This window comes from Zingiber officinale, chromosome 5A, assembly GCF_018446385.1.
Source record: "Zingiber officinale cultivar Zhangliang chromosome 5A, Zo_v1.1, whole genome shotgun sequence".
Classification (NCBI taxonomy): Eukaryota; Viridiplantae; Streptophyta; class Magnoliopsida; order Zingiberales; family Zingiberaceae; genus Zingiber; species Zingiber officinale.
In genome coordinates, this window is record NC_055994.1 from 88985958 (window position 1) to 89010902 (window position 24945).

The 24945-nt window shown below is 35.0% G+C and overlaps 2 protein-coding genes across 3 annotated transcripts; one reads left to right on the plus strand and one right to left on the minus strand.

Moving 5' to 3' along the window:
• Positions 1–1929: 1929 nt before the first annotated feature.
• LOC121980912 (probable serine/threonine-protein kinase PIX13) lies at positions 1930–5462 on the plus strand. The gene is made up of 7 exons (XM_042533187.1): positions 1930–2097; positions 2213–2360; positions 2709–3055; positions 3542–3677; positions 3999–4141; positions 4226–4349; positions 4755–5462. The coding sequence occupies exons 2-7, from the start codon at positions 2294–2296 to the stop codon at positions 5090–5092; spliced, it is 1155 nt and encodes a 384-aa protein (XP_042389121.1). The 5' UTR covers positions 1930–2097; positions 2213–2293; the 3' UTR covers positions 5093–5462.
• Positions 5463–5700: 238 nt separating this feature from the next.
• On the minus strand, positions 5701–9576 carry LOC121980911 (protein NLP1-like). Of its 2 annotated transcripts, XM_042533186.1 has the most exons (5): positions 9230–9575; positions 8289–9086; positions 8164–8211; positions 7121–8093; positions 5701–7028 (listed from the first exon to the last, which is right to left on the minus strand). In XM_042533186.1, exons 2-5 carry the CDS (start codon positions 9009–9011, stop codon positions 6142–6144), a joined length of 2631 nt encoding a protein of 876 aa, XP_042389120.1. In that variant the 5' UTR covers positions 9012–9086; positions 9230–9575; the 3' UTR covers positions 5701–6141. The 2 variants fall into 2 exon arrangements, with proteins under 2 accessions (XP_042389120.1, XP_042389119.1); XM_042533185.1 differs by having other exon boundaries at positions 8289–9576.
• Between the last annotated feature and the right edge of the window lie 15369 nt (positions 9577–24945).

Sequence of the window (24945 nt, forward strand, 5' to 3'; positions counted from 1 at the left end):
GCATTGCTTAAAATGTTTAGAAAATTCAGATTTTGTGTAAATTGATATGTGCCTATAACTTCATATAAAGAAATGTTCCATACATGTAGAGAGGTAAAATTATAATTTGGTACGCATTTTGAAAATAATAAAATATTAGTACATCTTTTAGGAATTTTAGAATTTTATGTGTGACCTTTAGTAATTTCTGATAATTCTAAGTTTCTTTTTTCTAAAAAAAAAATATCGTTAGGTGAATGAGACGATCCTAGGGTCATTTCCTTTTCCCCTGTTAAATAAATTTAACGACCCTAGGGTCGTTTCCTTTTTCCCTGTTAAATAAATTTAAGCATTTTTTATCATTTATACAAACATATTAAGTTTATCAAATTTTAAGGAAAAAAAGACATCATATTGTCTCTTACTTATCCAATAATTTCATCTCATCTTCCATTGAAAAAATATGATTTTGTAGAAAAATATTTGAGTTAAACTTAAGAAAAACATTAGTTGGACATTCTTTTTTCCCAAAAATAAAAAATTAAATGAGTGTCTCTCTTATAATTTTATTTTGAAATTATCCTTTGAACTAATATTATCGTAGAAACTATTCGGTAACTATCACAAAGTGTAGAAGTTATTTAATAGCCGTTATAGCATGTTTAGGATAAGTTTACGATTTAAAATTTATACCATATAGAAGTTATTAATAGCTGGTACAATATGTAGAAGCAAGTTGATAATTGTTATAACCTATAGACACTATCAATAACTGTTACGATGTGTTTAATGTGAGTTTAGAGTAATGCGATTTTTTTTAAAAAAAAATTTAAGTAAAGAGATTAGTAGAGTTTTTTTTTAAAAGAAATATTTAAGTAAAGAGATTTTTAGATTTAAAAAATTTTAAGTAAAGAGATTTTAAAAGATAAGTAAAGAGAGTCTTTCAAAAAAAAAAGTTAAGTGCAGTAGGGAGGATTTTTTTTTTTTTTGTTAAGAAGGAAAGAAAAAAAAAGAAAAAAAGTATTTTTTAGTAAGGGAAAAAAATTAAGAGTAGAAATGAAATAAAATATCCCTATATACGTTGTAGCAATTATTAGATAATTTTTAGATATTGTATTAGATATTGGTAATTTTTATACCATATAAATTTTAAATCTTAAGTTAAATCCTAAACTCAATCTACATACATATACATGGTATAGCAATGTAAAAATTACTCGATAGCTGCTACACATTATAGAAGCTATCCAGTAACTTTTACAACAACGCTAAATCAAGAGATAATTTTGAAATAAAATCGGGATATTACAGGTTCCACCTTATAACTAGTTGTAGAATTTTTAACGGATTTCAATTAAATATATTGAATGTCTAGTCGTTAAACCCGAAATAAAAGTTATAGTCTTTCAAAATTTAGAATCTAACATTCACATTATAGAATTTTTGAAATCGTAGTTGCTATCACTGTGTAGTAGTTAAGATTTCGTAGCTGCTACAATTGAGCTATCACGTAGTTATAGAAGTTATGATTTATTAGTTGCTACACAGTTATAGTAAATGTGGTTTCGTAGTTACTATAACGTGGATACTAAACCCTGATATCATAATATTTGACTCAGATTGAATCACAAGATATATAATTTATCAAATTGAAATTTGTTCAGTAGTCTATAATTAATTATGGGATGAAACTCATAATAGTTTAAGATAAAAAATGATTTAAATTCTTTTCAGAGATTATGAATAATTTATCTTATTTTTTTATATTATAATAATTATGAAATTGCAGTTATTTTAATTATATAATAAATATAATTTTATAATTATTATAACACACCCAACTAATTTAAAATATAAATGGGGATAACAATTTGTTATTTTTATAGGAGATCAACGTCCTTTTGATATTGACGATTTAGTCGGAAAAAAAAAGACCGTTGACCAAATGATAAACTACGAACTAAGAAATTCTTGAGGTGCTCAGCCATTTGCTTTGTGACATCCAGCTAGCTGAGTCTCACCTGTCTGACAGTCATTGAATGATGTGAAATTGAGAGGAAGTGAAAATGGGTGAAGGTGAAGGCGAAGGAGAAGGTGAAAGCTGAAGCTAAAAACAAGGTAATCAAAGAACATCTCTAGTTGTTGTCAGTGTTAAACAAACACTTGTCTGGTTCGTCCCTTTCATTATCCTCACCTTGTTGCTTCCTTTGTTTTCTGTAATCTCCATTTGCAGAGAGGAAAGTCAGTGGAGAGACAAATTCAGGCAGTTGAACAGCAAATATAGACAAAGGTGATCTTCTTTGCTTTTTTTATCATGGGCAGCTGTCTTAGTTCTCCTGTCAAGCATTTGAGCCCTCATGATTCCAGACCATCCGGTGCAGGTAAACTATGTCCACCTTTTGAAGTTTGCATCTTTGGAACCCTAATTTGTTTAAGGGGTTGTCTATTTCTTGGAAAGGTGAAAACTTTCCTTGATCCCCAAAAGCTGCTTTATACCTTTATGTCAGTTTATTTTTTCTTGTTTTGTTACAATAAGATTTATCAGCAAGAAATTATATATTCTACATGGAAAGTTATCTTCTGTGAAAAAGGTTACAGAAGACTTGGATACTTGTGCGATTTTCTTCATCTATTCTTGCTCACAGTGTTGAATGTTCAGACATCAGAATGCCCTTTTGCTAACCGATGATCATGGTTTCATCTTTGTTTCTTGTTTTCTTGGAACACAGGTCGATCTGCAGAGAAGACCGGCAGCCAGAGCATTCCTGTATCTGATAGATTGTCTAGCACTACTTTGGGGCAGTCGGTAGGCAGCAGCATTAGGAATATTGAAGATGTATGTTTGGAAGGCCAGATCCTTGAGGTTCCAAATCTCCGGATATTTACCTTTGCTGAATTGAAGAGTGCCACTCGGAATTTCAAACCCGAATCAGTTCTCGGGGAAGGAGGATTTGGCCGGGTCTACAAGGGATGGGTTGATAAGAAAACACTGAATCCAACAAAGAGTGGGGTTGGGATCATTGTAGCTGTGAAGAAACTGAATCCTGAGAGTGTACAAGGGCTGGAGGAATGGCAGGTCACTTGCTTTATCCATTTTGTAGATATGGTTAACTAAAATCTTGTTAGTTTTTGAGGATTTAGAAATAGAAACTAAAAGAAATGATAGACTTCCTTCTCTTGTGAGTTTTTTTTTCATTGAAATAAACACTAACTGAAATGGAAATTACCTTTGTTAGCTGTGTGATCCTTTTTGCTTCCTAAAATAAGTGAACTAGAAGCCGCTTCTAACTTTGTTAATTCCTTTGAACAAGTGGAAATGATGATATGTCGCATGTTTCCAGAAGTCTTAAACATTAAGCTAATTTGTGGAATATGTGAAAGTTTTTCAATATAAACTCTTCGTCAATGAAAACTAAGTATCCTTTATATTGTTCATTGCTAAAATGAACAATCTGAAGTAGTCGATTGATACCATCTCTTTCGGTTGCTGCTCACTTTGCTAAGTTTCTTGTTCATCTGATGAACTTAGTTTGGTTTCTCTGTCATGCTTCTTAAATTGCAGTCTGAAGTGAACTTTCTTGGAAGGTTGTCACATCCCAACCTTGTTAAACTCTTAGGCTATTGTTGGGAGGACACGGAGCTTCTACTTGTTTACGAGTACATGGCCAGAGGGAGCTTGGAGAATCACCTTTTCCGAAGTTTGTATTTGTTGCTCTCTCCAATTTAAATTGTTTATACCAACTTGATGCCGCTAAATTATGATATAGTGAGTAAGCTTATAAATCTGTTAGCACTAACTTTAGCGATGATTGGAAAAGAAGCCTTATGATATAATTGAAAATCATCTTAATTTTAGACACAAGAGTGATACTTAGAATGTAAAATTTGTTTGTCAATCTGTGCCAATTGAAAAATATCCTCATTTGAAAAATATTGCATTTGACAGTTATTTGTTTTCTAAAGTTTAATCTCATTATTGACTCAAGTTTAAAAGAATTGAATACTTTGATAATTGTCAGAAGGGACAGCCTCTGAGCCACTTCCATGGGAGCTCAGGCTGAAGATAGCAATTGGTGCTGCTCGTGGTCTTGCATTTTTACATGCATCTGAGAGAAAAGTTATATACAGAGACTTTAAGGCCTCGAATATCCTTCTTGACTCGGTACACCGGCTGCTTGTTTGATCATCCAGAGCCTGCATTCTCTTCAATAGAGATGCCAATGGCCAATGTTTTTTACTTGTGCAGGACTTCAATGCGAAGCTTTCTGACTTTGGTTTGGCAAAGAATGGGCCAATTGGAGGGCAATCACATGTTACCACGCGAGTTATGGGCACTCAGGGATATGTAGCTCCGGAGTATGTCGCGACAGGTATCCAGCATTTTGTTTTCTTGCCATGTCAATTAAACTACTTGTCAAGTAGGTTATTACACTTAAATGAGACAATTTCAATGCACTATTTTAAAATCAATGAATGTGGTTCTATACAAATCATGCCAACCGCCATTCACATTTGTTAAAAATGTGTGTGACCTTGCTAATGCATTCATATGACTGTATTATTTGGGGGCATTCTGTCATTGTTGCAGGTTCTTCACAGTTCATTACATTAGTGTGGATTATTTTGAGAAATAGTAATCGAGCTTTTCTGAGTATATAATAGAATTTGTATTGTGGTTCCAAAACTCATGATGATTTAGATGCTGATAGATTTTTTTACCCCAAATCTTTGTCATATTATATTAATTTGTATATGAGACAAATCTCATTGTTCAGGACATCTATATGTTAAAAGTGATGTCTATGGATTTGGAGTCGTGTTGCTAGAATTGCTCTCCGGTTTGCGGGCACTTGATGATAGTCGCCCAAATGCTCAATACATCTTGGTAGATTTTGCTAGGCCATTGCTTGCGGATTGCCGCAAGTTGATTGATCTGATGGATCCTAGGTTGGGGCGGAAGTATCCGTTAAAAGCTGCTCAGCAGGCAGCGCAACTTATCTTAAGTTGCATTTCTGTTGATCCAAAAGGCCGGCCATCCATGAAGGAAGTGGTCGAGATTCTTGAGCAAATTGCAGAGATAAAGAGAAAACCAAAGAAGTCTAAGCCAATGTGACTGAGCCGGGATTGAAACCAATGTCTTGGGCTGATGCAACTGAGATCACCGCGAACTCCAAGTCATACACCTCCGAATGGTGCTCAAGGTAGCTACAATTCTACAAGAGCAAGGCGACTGGAAAAGATTTTGCTCTAGTCAATGCAGCTTGGAATCAATCTTCAATTTCTATCCATGTTGACCTTGATATTTGCAAAGCGAAGGTTATAAATGGATTTTTTTGCTATACAATTGTTTATAAGAATTTGTAGGATTAAGTATGAACCTAGCTCTCAACATGATTCCATTGTATTTTCTTCGTTTATTTGGAATTGTACCTTGCCATACAAGAGCTTAAATGGTATCCTTTTATCATTTTGTCTGGATCTTTTCTGACGACTTTTGGAGCCATTTTGTCCGAGTGAATCAACCAGCTCAATTGAATTGTTAGTATCTTGGTTAAACTCAACTCACCACGATTTAAGGGTGACCCCATATCTCTAGCTCGAGTCAACACTCAATGCTCAGACACTCACAAAAGTTCGAAATTTTGATACTTTGGAATCCCAAGAACTTAAAGAGCTCAAAGAACTGGAGCCGTGAAGATGTTCAAGAACAGCAAGAGAAGATCATGTAAATTGAAATATTGGAAATTTCAAAATAAAGCCAAACTGGAAGTACTTCTGTACACAAACCTAGAAATCCAAATGTTAAAACAGAAGAAAGTCATTGGACGTGCCTAGAAAGTGTGGCATATACCAAACTTTGCAAAACTATACATGATTACAAACTCCAAATTTGGTGTGAAGTGTGTTGGCGCATTAGCAATTCTGGTAGACACAAGAATAATCAAAAACCTTTACAACTAAACTACACGAAGTTTAGTTTCAAGATGGCTGGAGTAGGAACAATCATTTCCGAAACCAGTTTCGTAGCCACGAAATGCTTAGAGCCACCATAAGCTAGCTCATGGAAAGAATCTTATATTCCACCTTTCTTTGGAGGAACCAATGAAGGGTTCAGAGACACCATCTCCTATTCTTCTGTTCGGAGAGGCCAACCTTCAAAGATCAAGAAAGCACTGAGCTTCCCCATGATGATCTGGTGGCTGATTGGGCGACATGATGAGCAGAAAGTTTGATGGTATGAGCATTTGTAAGTTTGTACACATCAATGCACTCCTTAAGGTCATCATCGCATGTTATTAGTATCCATTCAGAGTCATCATCAAGGTATTTGATATCCACTGATGTTGCATCAGCTATACCGAACCGCCGCATTATCTCTTGCTTTAAATCTAGGAAACCCCAAGCAGGATGTAATCTGAATATCACTTTCTCTTCCCCACAAATTGCTTTGACCTTTAACAAATCGCGTCGATGAAATGGCCAAAGGGACTTATTTCCTGAAGAATGATGATCAATTTGTAACTCCTGACTTTCAGTTCTAGCCACAGAGTCCGGTGCTTGTTCAGTTGGGAGATGCAGTTCTATGTGGCTTTGAGCCTCCTTGTGGATGCCACTCTGATTCTTGTCCCTTAAAGTATCTTCTACAAATGCAAGTTCATGATCATCATGCGTGCACTGCTTTTGTTCAATGGAACAACCCTGACTTGAACTAGAATTTTGACTGCACGAAGATGAGGAAAGAGAATTCGACCCCGAGGTGCGTGAAGTGAATCGACCTTCTACCACTTCGTTCACGTTCGAGGCCTCGGGGTGATCATGTTGCTTGGAGGGGGAAAATATGTTCTCCACTGTTAGGTTATTATCTGACCAAGTGGTTTTAATGAAGTTCTCATACAGGGAAGTGAACTGAATGCCTCCTGCAGGACCATGGACAGAATCTAACACCACTTGTAGTTTCTTCAAGGAATGACCGACTTTCTTGATCTTTCGCGAAGGCCAACGACTAATCCCATGCTGCCTACATATTCTTTTCAGAGTAGTAGGACACACTGAAAACAAACACAAGAATTTTTCTTTATCCAAGTATATGAATAACATGCAACATGCCCATATTGAAGAACACATAAGGTATAATGCTTACCTCCAAGGCTCTTGGCAGCATCCTTTAAGCTACCAGCAAAATATTTCTGAAGCTCCTGCAGATTAACAGTTTTCTCAGTCTTCGTGCGCCTCTTCTCCGTCGCCTTTTCCATATTCAGAACACTAGTTTCAGCTGAAAAAGAAACTGTATAGTCATTGTGGGAATCATCAAACAGCTGAGTGAATTCCGGCAATACTTTTTCAGTAGGCATCATTGCATCTGAGGGGTGTGTTGTTGTTACTCTGAATCTCTCAAATTCCTTTTTCACAGGCTTCCCTTGTGTTGAGGTTGGTAAAAGATATTTCGACAAACCTTCTTGTGATTTCATCCCGTCAACAAGTGGTTTTGGATCAATCTCTGAAACAGATTTATCAGAAAGTAGTACTGAAGGGGCATTTTTCTCATTATTTTTGGACACAGTCTCCTCCTCTAATTCTTTAGTTGCCACAACCCTTAACGTTATGCTCACTTGTTGTATTGTGATGGACAAAGAACTAAGCATCAATTTCTGCACTTCACTTCCTATGCAATCGACAGGTAAAAAGAACTCCAACACAAAGTCTACATCTCCAGTATGAATACATCGGAGCCGAATAGCAACTGCAGCCCTCAAGTTGAATAACTTAGCATGGTGCGATAATGGATATTCAATCTTGCTAAAGTCTGTTATATTCGGCGAGAAGCAAGGCTGATTTGTCATAAATGCTTTACCGACGATGCCTTGGCCTCTAAACAAGTGGTGCTCGGAGCACGCTTGCTGAAACTCCTTCATGTTAGGATCTTGCACATAGCAAGCATCATCAACAGTTGAAATACAATCCATGAAGGTTTCATCAGAATGCCAATTTCCCTTTTTGCCTTGTTGGAGACATGATATCCATGTTTGAGCTAATGGCAACCTGTGGGTCTTGCAAGCAGTCTGCAAAACCATCCGGATCTCCGATAAGGCAGCTCGGTAAGAGTCACCAGTCATCTGGCAAAGAACACATGTGTATTAATGCGATGCTAAATTCAATTTGTTTTCAGGAGTTTTTGTAGCTCACCTTTGAATGTGGAACGCTAAAAACTTCAGAAGTCCTAAGATCAACTGCCTGCAATAACAAACAGGAACGGTGAGCAAAATAGAAGTGGGGGAAAAAAAGCAGGAGGAATCAAACTATGAACTTGCCTGAAAAGCATTGCAAATCTTCTCAATATCAGAACTGTAATTGACCTTTTGTGTGGTCATCACTAGCTCCACAACCCCTAAACAAGATTGATTATCTTTCTCAAAAACCGGCAGGGCTATCGTGCCACGAACATCGTACTGCTGAGCATCCTTCACACGAGGGTACTCATAGCTGCTGAAGAATCGGACGTCCGGTGACCACTCGGGCAACTTCCACAGAAACACCCGGCCGGGCAACCCCACGGCTTGATGAGAGTCCTCATCGGCCAAGAACTGGTACCTAGTTGAGGCCGACCGATAATTGATAAGCCTTTGGCAGTTGGAATCTAAGAAGAAAGGCTGGCCACAGGTAGTGAGGACCTGTTTTCCCCTTCTCTTGACAGGGACCCAAACCTGAACAAGAACATCGCCGTCTTTATGCGACTCCTTGATGTACCTAAGAGCATAGTTCAATCTTTGTTTCACAGTAGACATTGAATTATTAGGCTGAGTCTGCCAGATCTTGTCTGGTTCATAACTAAAACCCTCGGCTACCAACCCAACTTGCGTGGAAGATTGAACAGCAGCAAAAACCGGTCTCCCTGCATCAACAGTCACAAAGTTGGAAGGGCTGGATGGTGCTAAGGACGTAGAGGTGCTTGTTTGCTGGAAATCAGAGTAATCAAAGTCCGTCCCTGATAGTAACTCATCCAACAGGTCCAAATCGATCCCAGACTCTTCCATGAGAAAGTCTCTCTCTCTCTCTCTCTCTCCCTCTTCACAGCCCCATAGCAAGCAATCAAAGAGATGCGAGACAAACTGCAAAAAGCACATCATTCACAAAGAGAACAAACCAAAGGGGGAATCAGTAGCAACAAGAAATGGAGAAAATTGACGGCAGAGATGCAACAATTTGGACCCACCGGTCCAAAAATCCAAACTCGTTTGCAAGAAGGTACTACCTTTACACTTTACAGAAACCATTTCCAGAAGTAGTCTTTCTCCCGGAGGTTACTGCATCAGATGCAAAGGAGGAGGAGAAAAGTTGCGAGTCTGTGTGGCGCCATCAAGAATCTTCAGGTTCGCATCAACGCTCCTCACCAGAAGCAGTATCTCCGTCCTCAAACGTGAATCCTGAAGAATTTGAGGCGAGGAATTTGAAGCGGTTGTCCCACCAGCAACGAAATTACCAGGACTGTCCCTGTGGAAGAGCAGAGCCCAGGGGCAAAGGAGGTGCGTCACCAGGAGCACGGCAAAGTGTTGACCAAGAAGCAAATACGAATCCAGATTCTTATTCATTCTCATTTGGGATCTCGGGAGATATTCATGATTCACACTCTGTTAAAAAAAAAAACTTTTTTTTTTATTAAAAAAAGTAGAAATCTCGCACAGAAATTCAGACGAGTTGGCACCACATGGTGGTGGTCCTAAGATTTGCAAGAATCTTTCACCAAATAAAACAAAAGGCGTGCAAGAATCTTCAAATTTTTACTGCATGATGATGAACTACTCCAGGGATATATTGCAAAGAAATTCGCCAAGCGATCGCCATCACCCTGCCACTGTCACACCCTTGGAACTATTTTTTTTAAAAAAAACGAGGACCAACGAGATGAGATGAAAACGTCCGATCCAGTTGGCTACGGAAACAAAAGGCTCAAAATTGACTTGAGGATTTCAGATGGCGACTCGTTCGTGACAAGAGATGGCTAGAAAACAAACAAGCAAATAAATAAAAAAAGGGAGAAAAAATGGCTGCCCACAGCTCCATCACCATCGAGCATATGCCGTATGCGTATCCTTCCTTCCTCTCCTCTTGTGATAAGGATGTTACCTCCAATTCAGAGTTAATGGGACACATCAATCTTACTTGTTCTTGGTTACAAGAAAGGTTTTTACTAATCAATCAGTATGTGAATTAATTAGCTGCAATATATTTATATATTTGATTGAGTGGAGGACGTGGAGGGAGCAATGCCAATGCTTTATAAACCAAACCTACTGGCTTAATATTCTTTTTCTCAAAAAAGTTGGATTGAATGAAGTCATTTTTGTCCACTTAAAAGTCTTTTTTTTTTGTTTTTAACCAAAAAGAGTACTTCAGTTTTTAATTAATCAAAATATTCTGTTGTACCCTACTGAATAACTGAATAGAGAAATTTCAATTTTGTATATATTCTGTTGTACCCTAGGGAATAGAGAAATTTCAATTTTGTATTTATTTTCTAAATGATGATAAAAGGTGAATATGTTCGTTCCCAGTGTCTCTGTCAATTCGTCTCAGGGCTAACACGGAAGAGGTAAATCACGGACGGCTATTAGTCTTTGGAATAATGATTAGCACATAAGGGAGACATTTACTTAGACTTTACCGAAATTCGAACCCTATACCTCATGATAACAACACCTCATACACTAATCACTAGATCTATTCGAAGGAGCATATTTTTTAAATGACGACTACGAGATCGATCATATAAGGTGTTATGGATTAACGTAGAGCTTTTTCTATAGAAAAATTTAGTTGATAATAATAATATCATCTTATATTTATCTGTTGCATTATTCAATATATATTTTTGAATTTTTTACTTAGAACTTTCTTTAAAGTTCTAACAAATTTGAATTTAAAAAAATTTTGTTCTTCCTTGGTATATTTAAAAGGAAAATGATCCCTAAGCTTAAAGGATTTTTTTTTTTAAAAAAAAAACAAAGAAGGCAAACTTGGAAGACTCTATATATATCATCTTATTTTTTTATGCTTTTATCCAACTTTCTTTTCATGATAAAATATTGAGTTCTCACTACAAGAATTTAAGATTCAACTAATTGTAGAACAGTCAGTACAAAGTAAAGTACAGTTCTTTTGTCCTTATAAGAAATGGTGTGAATTTTATTCTTGAAAATTAGAATGAGGAATGAGAGTTGCTTTCACAAGAGAAAAGGTTGGTTTGCTCCCTAATTAGAAGCCAAGCGGTTGAATTTCTGAGGGCCAAACAATGACGTCGATGCAGATAATTAAATCTGTTCCCTTCCTTAATTTGTTTAAAGAAGATGACCATCGATGCCATCAACAATGAAAAATAAATTAGTTCACTTCTCAACAAATCTCTATTCAATTCCTTATAGTCTTATACAGCTTTACCATTTGCCATTTTTTTCTGTTTTTTTTTTTCAAAATCACTCTTGGACACTTTTAAAATATCAACTTGCACCCATGCTTATAGTTGACAATATTAAAACTAATACATAAAAACAATTAGATATTATTTTCTATAGTTTTATATTGAATTGAATGATATAATTGTTTTGTGCTAAATGGGGGGAAAAAACTTTAAAACCACTAACCAAAATCCGTGATGGAACCTAATAAATTTCATTGTATTATATGCAATCTAATTCACCTTGGGAGGAAAATCTAATTAAAAATAGGTTAGGTGGGGTTGAGGTCCACTTAGCCCAAGAATGGCTCCACCCTTATAAGTGATATGTGACACATGCCAAGAGATGCAAAGAAAAGAAAAACATGATTCATAAAAAGTAACAAGGTATTTTCATGGTGAGTTATCCGTTTGGCATTGAACATAAGGTAAGCTTAAGACTATGTTGTAGAAATAAAACAACAGTATATTTATATACTCGGTACATACTGTTGTTTAATGAGATTGTGTATATGAAATTTTAAATTATAAAATTATTTATAATAGAATTTATATTTATATTCTTAACTAAATATCGTTTAATATATTAGGTCTATAAAATTGAGTCCATTATATTAGGTGAAATCCTTAATATCATCGAGATATACGATGAAGAAATATGACAAACCCAACAGTATATATATAGGCATACTCAGTTGCGTTCGTATGTTAACACATCACATTAATGTTATATCAAATTTGACAGACATAATTAATTAATTAGAAAACTCACTCTGGATGACTATGGTACAAACAAATTTATTCATCCAAATTATATATTTTTTTATTATTTATGCAATAAATTTGTTATATGATTTCGAGGTGATAGATTTTTTTTAAGGAATGATTTTCCTCCCATAATTTATATTGTGTCACTTGATTTGTTTCCATTTAATTAGATGTCATAAGAAGGTACCAGGTAAGGAAATGAATCTCATTCCAACACCTTGATGTATGAGCCCTCATTATTAGTAATTAATCGTAAATTTGGGATGTGCTACAGCCATAACATAGATCCGTCTCAGGATTAGTTACACGCAAGAAAGTTGAAACCCATCCGAGGTTGGAGTTAATATTCTAAGAATCTTGTAGGATTTTGAGGGGAAAAAAATAGGCAAAGTTAGGGGCAAAGTGAAATTCACTAAATGGTATCGATGCATGGTTTGACTAATTGAGTGGATGCCAGCTGCAAAACAAAGGGAGGTTTGAGTTGTTCGCAAACCCTAAATCCATGATGTAAACATCCATTAAAAGTTCAACTCCTACTTTTTGTTTTTTTAATTTGCACCAGTTGTTTAAGCACACCAAGTGGTGTATCGGACTTCTTTAATAAAGCCAATAATTGAAGTTCGAGATACCATCTTTAGATAAATCATACGATGATTCTTTTTTCGATCTCATAGATATTTACCAATTATAGCATTTGTCCATATATAGTTATCAATTATTGCATTTTATAAATTACAACATATTGACTAATTGGATCCCAGTGTAAAATTCTATTGATAAAAGCAAGTGCAACTGTGAGGAACCAAATAACTTAATTACAAGAAGGTATGGGTCGACTATTTTTTTCCCCCCTAAAATTTTATGAGTTTTTTAGTGTTATTTTTACCTAACAAAGAACATAACTAAATGCTCACTATGAACTCTCAAGAGAATTTTAATACTTTTATACAATAATATGGAAGAGTGTGAGGAAGGGAAAAGGAGATGAAGGGCGTTTCAAATCTCTCAAGTTAAATGGAAGTTGTTATAACGGTCTTTTAGCTATTTTATAGTTGGGAGGATGACTAACACCTATCTAGCTAAAAAATTTCACCAAAAATACCGAGAGAAAGGATTATGAATCCATGATATTTGGACCATTTTAGTTGATTAATATAACAAACTAACTATGGGATTAAGTAATGCTTTAACATTTGAGATTGAGCCTTCAAAGAAAGTGGGCTGCAAAATATCTAAGCAAGATTGGAAAAAAAAAAAAATCCTAAGTCAAATGAAAAAAAAAAGTACTATGAGATCAAAGATGATATATCATTGTTCTGTGTGGATGAAAGATCCTCTTCAGCCCCTTGATTAGTGAACTCGAGGCCTGTTGGTGAAAATCTATCTGCCCATTTGCTCGAAGAAATGTTGAAATTGCTAGACTCAAGTCAGTCCAAATAAGTGGCATTAATAAATGCGGAAGATGAATTCGGTCAGCCAAAGAAAAAGTCTCGAGTCAAACAACGGAAAGACGACCTAGAGGTACCAAATTGAGTTATTTAAAATTGAACTAACTTTTTTTTTTTGGATAATGAATTTTATTATTAAAATTAAATAAATATTTATTAATTTAGTCAGTAATTAAATTAATTGTTTTTAAAAAAAATATTAAAACTTTTAATAACAATTTAATCAGTTTAATAAAAAATCAATTTAACTAATTTTCAAAATTTTAAATTTAAATCAAATTGATTTATCTAAAATAATCGATGTTTTATTTAAAAAAAAATAAAGTTTTGAATAAACTGAATTAAAAATTTAAATTAGTCTGATTTAGCAAGATCGGACAGAAGTTGTATTCACCACTAAGCTTCATGATTCACAAAAATATGTCCACACGGGCTTAACTAGTAAGATGATATATTTGTCTAATTAGTGAAGGGTCGGGTCAAGTCTATTTAAGGCCCGGGTGAAAAAATGGACCTTGATGTTGTTTTTAAAAAATTTCCTCACTCTTTTTCATTGGTACCAACAAACATTCAAATTTTCGGTTGAAAATGGTGGATCTGAAAAAATTAAATAAATTAAAATATAAATTTTAAAAAATATTTTTTTATATAAAATTTAATTTTCTGACTTTTTAATGTAAAATTATTAATTAATTTTTTATATTTATATTTTGATTATCTAATTTAGATAAATATAAATTTTACGGTATTAAATAATATATTATTACTTGATATAGTAATACACCTCAATGAGATAATAAATGCATAATTTACTTGAAAATAAGTATTTTTAGAATTGTTTAAAGATGAAGAAATATTAAAGTATGCATAATTAATTAAATGAAAGCTGGAGAGAACATCTTTATAAAAAAGAATAAAATTGAGGAAAATATAATAATAAAATAAGATCATGCTCCCATCCTCAACTCGAAGCACAAAAAGCAAATAAATAAAAACACATGTACAAAGTGATAAAACTCAATACAATCCCTAGAAAATGAATATTGTAGCGGTTGGTCCTAGTGCGGTTGACAGGAGGGGGGAATGAATTGCCTTGTTAAAAAAATACACGCTTTCTTTTGCTTTCTGATTTTAGCAAAGACAAACAAATATTAGTTAATCAAAATAAACATGAAAAAGAGTAAGAGACAAGATCGATTTACTTGGTTTGCAATTAAAATATTACTAGTCTAGAACTTTTAAAGTTCCACTAAAATGCTCTTTCTGCCGAAGTAGCCTTTTATAACAATTAAGTACAAAAAACTTGGAAAGCAATAAACAATTGAAACAAGTGTAGTATTGAACTTCTACGATCCGAACTCCATTTATAGCCTGATCATGTCTGAAGGCTGTGAGATAACGCGCTGGCTCCGATGGATGGTTGGTCAAAGAATAATATTCTCACGATCTAAAGGAACTCCTCAATGATCATGCGCACAATCAGACGAGCAACAAAGCATTAGTGACCTAAGACCGGGGCGGGAATCCCTGGCTAGGCCCTCTGACGCTCAAGTCAGTCTCCTCTCTTGAAAGTGGAAGAAGAATAGTAGAGCAAGTGCCAGAAAGTAGGACTTCAGATGTAAATGTTTGCGTACCTTGCTAGTGGAGAGGATTCCCCTTTTTATACCATCGATTGTTAGGTGGTCCCCGATTTGTTAAAGTTTGTTAGGTGATGGAAGAAAGTACAACCTGGATGTTTCATGATAATTCTGAAAAATCTTTTTTCTATTCACAGATGTACCTCCTTTGTCGCTTTTGAACTAGGCCCTTGATGAAATACTTGAAGGAGTGTGTCGTGGTAACTAATTAATCAATGAAAAAACTTCGAAGAAATATTCCCCGACAAGTTTGTCAGGTTGTTCTAATGTTGTCGATTGTTTGTCTGTTGGATGTATCTCGACCAGTCATTGAGCTGACCATATATAAATATTTTCTGTTGAACATATTTCGACCGATCCCTAAGTCGGTCGTATGTAAGTTGTCTGATAGACAGTCTGTTATAAATATATTTAGCGCCCCATATGAAGTTATTCTGCATTTATACTTGGTCAATTTGAAATCTGATTATCATATGAAAGTTACCGACATCAAGAACATTAAGCCTAGTCAAGCACACCTAGAGGAATTTATGTTCGATCAACCTTTACCCGGACGGTCGTATGTCAAGAGTTTCATGGGGCTAATTGCCTTAGGCTTGCTTGGGTTTTGCCCGATCTAGTATACATAGAGAGCTTTGCGTTTGATAGTGCTTCGCTCGACCGACCGTATGTCAAGAGTTTTTTATAAGGCTAATTGTCCCTGAGCTCACTCAGGTTTTACCTAGTTGAGCACACATAGAGAGCCTTACGCTCGATCAACCTTTGTCCGGCCGATCTTATGTTAAGAGCTTTATAGGACTAATTGCCTTTAGGCTCGCCTGGGCTTTGCCCGGTTGAGCGTACATAGAAAACTTTGCGTTCGATCGGGCTTCGTCTAGCTGATCTTATGTTAAGAGCTTTATAGGGCTAAGTCTTAAGTATTTAGAACCCGGACGACCCTTCAACCGATCGAGCTTCCCTAAACCCGACCATCCATTGTCTGACTAAGCACATTATTTCCTGAGTTTCGGAGTAGAATCCTAAGGTCCTTATACCCAACCGGGTTTATAACCGGTCGGCCTCTTTGAGCGTCTTGTTGTAGGACTGCACAATCAAGACCCAAGAGCCCTGATAAACATATCTAAGTGAGGAATGCCCCTTGACCTCGAATTAACTTATCACTTCATCCTAACTTTGATTGCCACATCCTCCTCTAACTTTGATAATGTGGCACTTCCGGGCACCTAGGCCTGATTCGGGCACCCCCAGCAGTGCAAGTTTATCAGCTTCACAACGTCTTAGGAATAACATTTTATCCTTGCCTGGGCGCTTGGATTGGTCTGGGCACCTGGATTGTGGTTGACGTGGACTCAAGACTTATCCACGCTGCAACAGTTCGAAGAGGCTCACGTTCGGTACCAGGCTAGTTTGAGCACTCGGAGAGGTCTCGGGCTCCTGGAGTTTGGGCACTTGAACTATGCCTGGATAGGTTAACTCTATATTGACTTGTCCGACTTCTGCTCTGGTACTTTGGATGATTCTCAAGCCATCCGGAGTTGTGCTCACTTGGACCCAACTCCGGCCTTCTCTCTTTGAGCAGTTTTCCACTCTAGCTTCTCATCCCTCGAAAGTGCCGCGCGCATCTTTCTCACTCCACCTTATACTTTTCCGCAACTTCTCGTCCCTCGAATACACTAAGCCCATCGAATCACTTTCCGTGCCATCATTATCGTCTGTTGCATCTTCTGCTCTACTTCTTATGTTCCTAAATCCTTAGAGATTGTATGATCGGGGGCCTAGGATATCTCTTTAACCAGACTTTTTAGAGTTGTTTCTTTACTTAATGGTATTAGAACTTGGGTAAATTCTCCGGTGCGACCTGCACGAGTTGTGTTGGACTTTAGTTAAAAGCTTTATAAAAATATAAGCATGGAATTAGGTAGATGAACAATGTATAAGGGAATTAACTAGTATCATAATGAAACCAAAATTTTATAATCTATCATCCTTTATTCACTTACGCTTATTCTCCCCCTCTCTACTCTCTCCCTCCCTCTCTCACTCTTCTCTCAATCTCTCTCTTTTCTCAAGTGTTAGTGACTGAACCATCTTTTGAATATCTAGATAATTGATTGTGTAAAATTAATTAGTATTTAATTAACTATCTCTGTGTGATTAATATTTTATTATTTAATGATAACCATACATTATAGATTTACAACAACGGATACAACACCAAAGCAAATGCTAAGGTAAAAAGATTACAAATAAAAATATTTCTCAAGAAATTAGGGTTTTGAGAAAACTAAAATTCTTAAAATTTATAGAAAATAAAATGGATAAATACTTAAAATATTCAATTTGTCTCAACTTAAGGCATATGTCTCAATGCTCCTGTTTTAGTGAGAAAAAAAATAATAACACCCAAAGTTAAGAACAAAATGCACATACCTACTAAAGTTTAAGCATGTCAATCAAACCAAAAATCGTGCAAACTCTCGGAGTGTGTGTTATGCTCATGCTGGAAGTTGAACAGTTCATGGTACTAAATAGATTAAATTTAATGAAATTTTTTCCTAATAGCTAGTAATTCTGTAGAACTCAGAGTCAAAATTTCTGTAAACAAACAAAAAAAAAGTTAATCTAGAACTAGCCCGAAGGTGAACAGCGCAGCTTACAAGGACCGGGTAAATTGGGAAACACAAAATTTTCTTTAAACAATTGTAGAGAAATGAATTTTAGAAAAATGAGAACTCTCTCAAGTTGGCTAACCGGGGAGAGAAATAAGTTCAATTATTCATTAATGTTGGCAACATGATCAGCGAAAATTTATGACTTCATAAAAGGCATTTGCCTAGCTAACAATCTTCAAGCAATCCGACCTTTCAAGTTCTTTTAAAGTTCAAGATATTCAATTAACTAAAGGGAATCACAATGATACACACAATTAAGCTCTAATAATTAGGTTATTAAAGTACCTTCATATTACATGAAGTAAGCAGTCTATAATCTACCACTCACAACTTTAATTTTACTAATTCAACTAGCACTACAAGAAAATTATCAATTTACGACTAACACTTTAATTTTTGGTCAGTCTTTTAAAGACCTATTTTGTCGGTCGCTATAGTTTTGGTTGCTAATGTTAGCGGCCGAAAATTTTAATTTAGTTTATTCTATAATTAATTTACTATTGAAAATTTTATTGGAATACTAATTTAGTGATAAAAATTTATTCCGTCATTAATTAACTATCCAATTTCTATTCGATTGCTAATTAACTACTGTCTTTTTTTTTTAATTTTGTGGCCAAATTAGCAGCTAAAATTTTTTCTTTCACTAATTTGTGATAAAAAATTTTATTTGATCATTAAATAGCGATTGAATAAAATTTTATCATAAATTTAATTTTTAATTAATAGTTTTTTTGTAGTTTAATTAGAAAAGTAAAAAAATAGAAATAATAAATCGGTAAAAAATATAAATCCTTTATCTATATCTCCGTTATTTAAGAAGCCATACTTAAATATAGAAAATAAGAAAGCAAACTGGACAAAAAAAAAAAAAAAAAAAACAGGAACTTAACAATTTGAACGGCTGATTAACAAATAAGGATAAGAAGAGACGTGATATACTTTGACATGGAATTGCCCTAATACAATTGTATATAGTATTTTTTCTTGATTATCCTTACCAATGTCATAGTTAGGAAATAGAAAAATACAACTTATATTCTCTAACTATCCTAAAAATCACATCCATATGAGTTTATGAAAATGAAAAATATATGGCATGAGGCAGCAGAAGGCTAATAATTAAAATCGAGAAAACTAACACTGGAAACTACAAGTTTAAAATTTACATAAGCATGATGCAAACTACAAACCTAACTGCAAGTTAAAGTTCCAAGCTTGTCCTCCGATTGTTGTTACTTGTTAGGTTAGAAGAAACTTTGATTCGGTCATTAAATAGCGACTATATAAAATTATCGATCATTATATTAGCGACCGACATTCGATCAAAAATAATTCCATCGTTAATTTGCAACCGACAATTATTATCGTTCATAAATTAACGTTGAAATTTATTTTGATTATTAATTAGTGAAAAATAATAATTATTTAATAATTATGGTCATTAATTAACAATTGACTTTAAAATCAATGACTAATTTTAAAACCGGCTTTAGAATTGATAGCTAATTAATGACCAAATAAATTTGTAATAGTTAATTAGCTATTGACTATTGACAGAGTATAGACTAAAATGACTAATTAAAAACTGGTACTATATTGAGATAGTAGAAATGTTATTATCACAATCATCCAATCAAAAATTTTAACAATATAATAATAACCTCTATGCGCTATTGTTTTTAGTGTCTTGAAAGTTTGAGGCTTGTTGATGAAAACTCTACCATTGACTCGAACAACCCCAACAATTCTCAGGGTCAAGTTAGCCAAAATAAGTGATAGATCTAGAAGATTGTTTCAGGCCGCCAAAGAAAAAGACACAAGTCAGATAGCTACAAGATATTAGTATATAAATAAATTAGTCTTTTATTATTATTTTTGTTGTCTATTTATATTTTTTTTCTTTGAAACCTAAGTTTTCACAATACAATTTGCTAGCCTCTTTTTTGCGATTACCTCCTTTGTTACCTTTTACACTCTATTTGCATTCTTGGCTTTGTTCTCATGGTATCAAAGTCAATCCATTTCCTCATCTCCTCTCTTAGTGAATCGTGAAATAGTTTTATTTTCGGAATTCTTTGAGGCAGCTGTAGAAGAATTGTATTTCTTGAGTTTCAACCGTTAGATCGCCTTGAACTTTGACAGAATGTTCCTCACATCCAAGGCTACATTTTGAACGGTAGAGATCGGATTTTGAGTTCTTTAAGTCCACCTGGTAAGCAAAAAATGTGACTATTGAGTTTTGGCTACGTGGAGATGTTGACCTCCACGAATCCTCGACGCAAGGATGACTTTTGCAAATAGAATTGGTAATCTCTTGAAGAAATCTGTAACTTCCAATCCATTATTTCAAACAGTAAGGTGGATGTCATCCTCAAAAGCTTTTATTGGAGGACTTTCATATGACACAGATGATCAAAGTCTAAGAGAAGTATTTACTAGTTTTGGTAAAGTGGGTGAAGCTTGAGTTATCATAGACAAGGAAACTGAACGGTCTAGGGGGTTTGGATTTGTGACATTTACTTCTAGCGAAGAAGCCTCTGCTGCCATTATTGGCATGGATGGAAAGGATGTTCACGGCCAGATGATTAGAGTTAATTATGCTACTGATCGAACGGGTGAATTTCATAGTAGTGGTGGTCGTTATGGAGGTAGCTATGGTAGTGGTGGCTATGGTGGCGGGGGTGGTGCTTCTTGAGGTGGCTATGGTGGTTATGGTGGTGTTGCTCTTACCGAACAATTTCAAAAGTTTCTTGCATCTTAGCCACATGCCACGTCTGTCTCTTCTCACATAAGTTTGTCCTCTAGTGGTACATCAGGTATATATTCCCCATCTGGATCCTTGATTCTAGAGCTTCACATCATATGTTGCCTAATGCCAATTCTTTTATATCTATAAATTCATCACCTTCTATGTCAGTCATGATCGCTGATGGTTCTCCAATGTTATTAGTTGGTGTTGCTCTATTTGTACGTCTAATTTATCTCTGTCAAATATATATCATATTCATAATCTTTGAATCTTGTCTCGGTCGATCAATTATGTGACTCTTATTTTTCAATTTCTTTTACTTCATCTTCTTGTTATGTGCAGGATCCGCGACCCTAGAAGCTGATTGGGATAGGTCGTAGGCAGGGGGACTATATGTATTAGAAGAGTTAAAAGTTCTAGATGTTTCAGTTTCTAATGTTGCTTTGTCATCCATTCAGTTAAGCTCTACTTCTGATTTTTATTTATAGCATTCTCATCTTGGATATGTTTCTTCTTCTCGTTTGAAATACTTAGCTTCTGAAGGAAATTTAGAAAAATTATAAATTCATGATATTTCAGATTGTTGTGGCCGCAAATTGGTAAAATTCTCTGTTTTACCTTTCTATAAAAGTATCTCTGTTTCTCTTGCACCATTTAAGCTAGTTCATTCTGATGTGTAAGGTTCATCTCCTGTTCATACACCTGGTGGATCTTATTATTATGTTTCCTTTATTGATGATTGTACTTGTTACACTTGGATTTATCTAATGAAAGATCATTCTGATTTCCTTGGTATCTATCAAATGTTTTCTGCCATGGTAAAAATTCAACATAATGCTGCTATTAAATACTTTCGATGTGATTTGAGTGGTGAATATACATCCAATCTTTTTTTTGAACTACTTGCCTCAGATGATACACTTCGTAAAAATTCTTGTAATGACACTCCTAAATAAAACGCTGTTGCTTAAAGAAAATATAGACATATTGTTGAAATTGCACATTCTCTCTTATTATTTGTATATGTTCCTAGTGAGTTCTGGGGCGAAGCTATTCTTACCGCAGTCCATTCTGTCAATAGAATTTCATCTTCTATTACATCCGATTTGTCTCCATTTGAAAACTATACGGTTATGTTCCTGATTATTCTGTCTTAAAAGTTTTTGGATCCAGATGTTTTGTCCTTCGTCCTCATGTTGAACTTAATAAGTTTAGTTCTCAGTTCGCTCTTTGTGTTCTTCTTGGCTACGACGAGGGCTAAAAGGAATATAGATGTTATGATCCAGTTAGTCAAAAACTCTATGTCTCACGTTATGTTATTTTTCTTGAACACATCTCATTTTATTCCATTGCCTCTGAGACTTTAATCTTCGAAAATTTGATCTCACTCGATTGCATTGACTCTGATGATATGCGATCTTATGTTTCCCCACAATTAAACCACCCTAGCACCTCTTCTTCTAATGATGCTACTTGCAGGATTGACACTCATACAGATTTTGGTCTTCAGCTCCCCGATGACCCCTCTGTGCCTACTGCTTCCCATGATGCTCCTGTGATAGCGGATCCTCCTTCTCATTACTCTCAACTATTTTGTAAGTCTACTCAATTACCTGATTTTGTATATTCTACTTATTCTGATTCTTTTTCTTCTCTTTTGACTTCTATTCACTAATTGTCTAAGCCTTCCTCTTATAGAGAGGCTGTTCTTGATCTTCTTTGGCAGCAGGCTACGACGGAAGAGCTTTCTGCTTTACATCAAATAGGTACTTGGGATCTTGTTCCTTTTCCTTTGGGGAAGCGATTGGTTCTTGATGGGTGTATAAGATCAAAACTAAATCTGATCGGTCAGTTGAGCGGTATAAAGCTCGTTTGGTTGCTAAAGGATTTTCTCAACAGTATAGTATGGATTATGAGAAAAAATCTTTGCTCCAATTTCCAAGTTTGATACTATCCGTACTCTCATTGCAGTTACATTAGTTCGTTAATGGTCTATTTTCCAAATAGATGCTAAAATACTATTTTAAATGGAAATCTTTAAGAAGAAGTCTACATGGTGCCTCCACCAGGTGTCACTCACAACTCTGGTGAAGTTTGTAGACTAAAGAAGGCTCTTTATGGCCTTAAACAAACTCCTCGAGCTTAGTTTGACAAGTTCTCCTTTGTAATTGGATCTCTTGACTTTCTTCCTAACCAGCATGACTCTACTCTTTTTGTGCGTTATACTTCGTTAGGGTGTACATTACTCTCTCTTTATGTTGATGACATGATTATTACAAGGGATGATTTAAGTGGAATAGAAGAGTTGAAATTCCATTTGGCTCATGAGTTTGATATGAAAAATTTGGGTTCTCTACGTTATTTTTTGGGACTTGAAGTAGCTTATTCTCCTCGTGACTATCTTCTCTCGCAATCCAAATATATTAGTGACATTCTAGATCAAGTTCATCTATCTGACACTCGCACCGTTGATACTTCGCATGAGGTTAATGCTTGGTACTCTTCTACTGATGGTGTTCCCTTACCAGATCCATCTTTATATCACACTCTAGTTGGCAGTCTAGTATATCTCACCATTACTAGATCGGACATTGCTTATGTTGTACATATTGTTAGCCAGTTTGTTGCTTCTCCCACTTCGTACATTGAGGAGTTGTGATTCACATCTTTCGATATCTTCGAGGTACGCAGTTTCATAGTCTTCTTTATCCTTCTACTTCTACCTCAGAGTTGCGAGCCTATTCAGATACAGATTGGGGTGGTAATTCTACAGATCGTAAGTCTACCACAAGATATTATATTTTATTAGGAACTCTTGGAAGAGTAAAAAGCAAGATGTTATCTCTCATTCTTCTACTGAAGCAGAATATCGTACTATGACCTCTACTATTGCTGAAATGGTTTGATTACGTTGGCTACTTGCTGATATGAGTGTTTTTCTTTTGAACCCTACCCCTATGCATTGTGACAACTCCAGTGTCATTCAAATTATTCGCAATTCTGTCTTTCATGAGCGCACCAAGCATATCAAGATTGATTGTCATTTCACACGCCATCACTATCAGAACAACACAATCACTTTGCCATTTGTCTCATCTTCCATGTAAATTGCAGACTTGCTCACCAAGGCACATTCCACTACACGGTTTAAATTTCTGGTTAACAAATTCTCAATGCTTTCTATTGATGCATCGTGAGTTTGTGGGGGTGGGGGGATATTAATATATGATAAATTATTATTATATAAGGGTAGATTAGTCTTTTATTATTATCTTTATTGTCTATTTATATTTCCTTTTTCTTTATAAACTTAAGTTTTCATAATACAATCTGCTAACATCTTTTTACGACTACCTCTTTCTCTCCTTCCCTTTATTACCTTTTACACTCTATTTACATTCTTTGCTTTCTTCCCAACAGACAGGGAGACATTTTCATTATATCCAAGCATTACAAAAACATGCGGCTTTAATATTCACGAAACTCCAAATCTTTAATCTAAACTACAGTCTTGGAGGATGCAAAACATTTTGATTATGCAGACAATCAAATTGATACAATGTAAAACAAGAATTAATCTAAATTTTGCTAAGATACTGACTTGTAATTAACATGAAAAGTATAAACCTGATGTATATGAATTATCATAATACTAAGTTACAAGAACTATCCCAAAGTTTCAGAAACTACTATTACAAAGCTTACCTTATGGAAGGGAGGACATGAAAGTGAACATAAGCCGACAAAACACCAGTGCCAATACCAGAAGGACTACAAATGAAAATATTAAAAAAAAAAAAGATTTCTATATTATGGGAAAAATGGAATTCAAACTCTAATTTTTCATCCAAAGCATAGAAATATATTAAGATTTCTTTGTATGATGACATGCTAAATTGTGACTATTGAAGATTTTCTTAATTTCTTTATAACAAAATATTCTATCTACATTCTATTGAATTTCTTTTTAAAAAAGAGAAAATACTTCAATTTTTAAATAATCAAAATATTCTCGAGTATTATTGTTATATCCCTAATTAATTGAGAAATTTTAATTTTGTATTCTATATTTTATTTAGTTTCTCATAATTTCATCCTCATGATTTATTTTTCTCATTATTTTCGGATACATTCTCCTTGAGATCTAATTCTTTGGTTGTCACAACCCTTGACGTTCTGCTCACTTGTTCTATTGTGATGGACAAAGAACAAAGCATCAATTTCTGCACTTCACTTCCTA

Coding starts and splice junctions, on each gene's coding strand:
- LOC121980912 (XM_042533187.1), top strand. CDS start 2,294: ATGGGCAGCTGTCTTAGTTCTCCTGTCAAGCATTTGAGCCCTCATGAT. Junction 3,678..3,998: donor GGAGAATCACCTTTTCCGAA/GTTTGTATTTGT, acceptor GATAATTGTCAG/AAGGGACAGCCTCTGAGCCA. Junction 4,350..4,754: donor TCCGGAGTATGTCGCGACAG/GTATCCAGCATT, acceptor CTCATTGTTCAG/GACATCTATATGTTAAAAGT.
- LOC121980911 (XM_042533185.1), bottom strand. CDS start 9,104: ATGATGTGCTTTTTGCAGTTTGTCTCGCATCTCTTTGATTGCTTGCTA. Junction 8,212..8,288: donor AGATTTGCAATGCTTTTCAG/GCAAGTTCATAG, acceptor TTGTTATTGCAG/GCAGTTGATCTTAGGACTTC. Junction 8,094..8,163: donor TTAGCGTTCCACATTCAAAG/GTGAGCTACAAA, acceptor GTTCTTTGCCAG/ATGACTGGTGACTCTTACCG.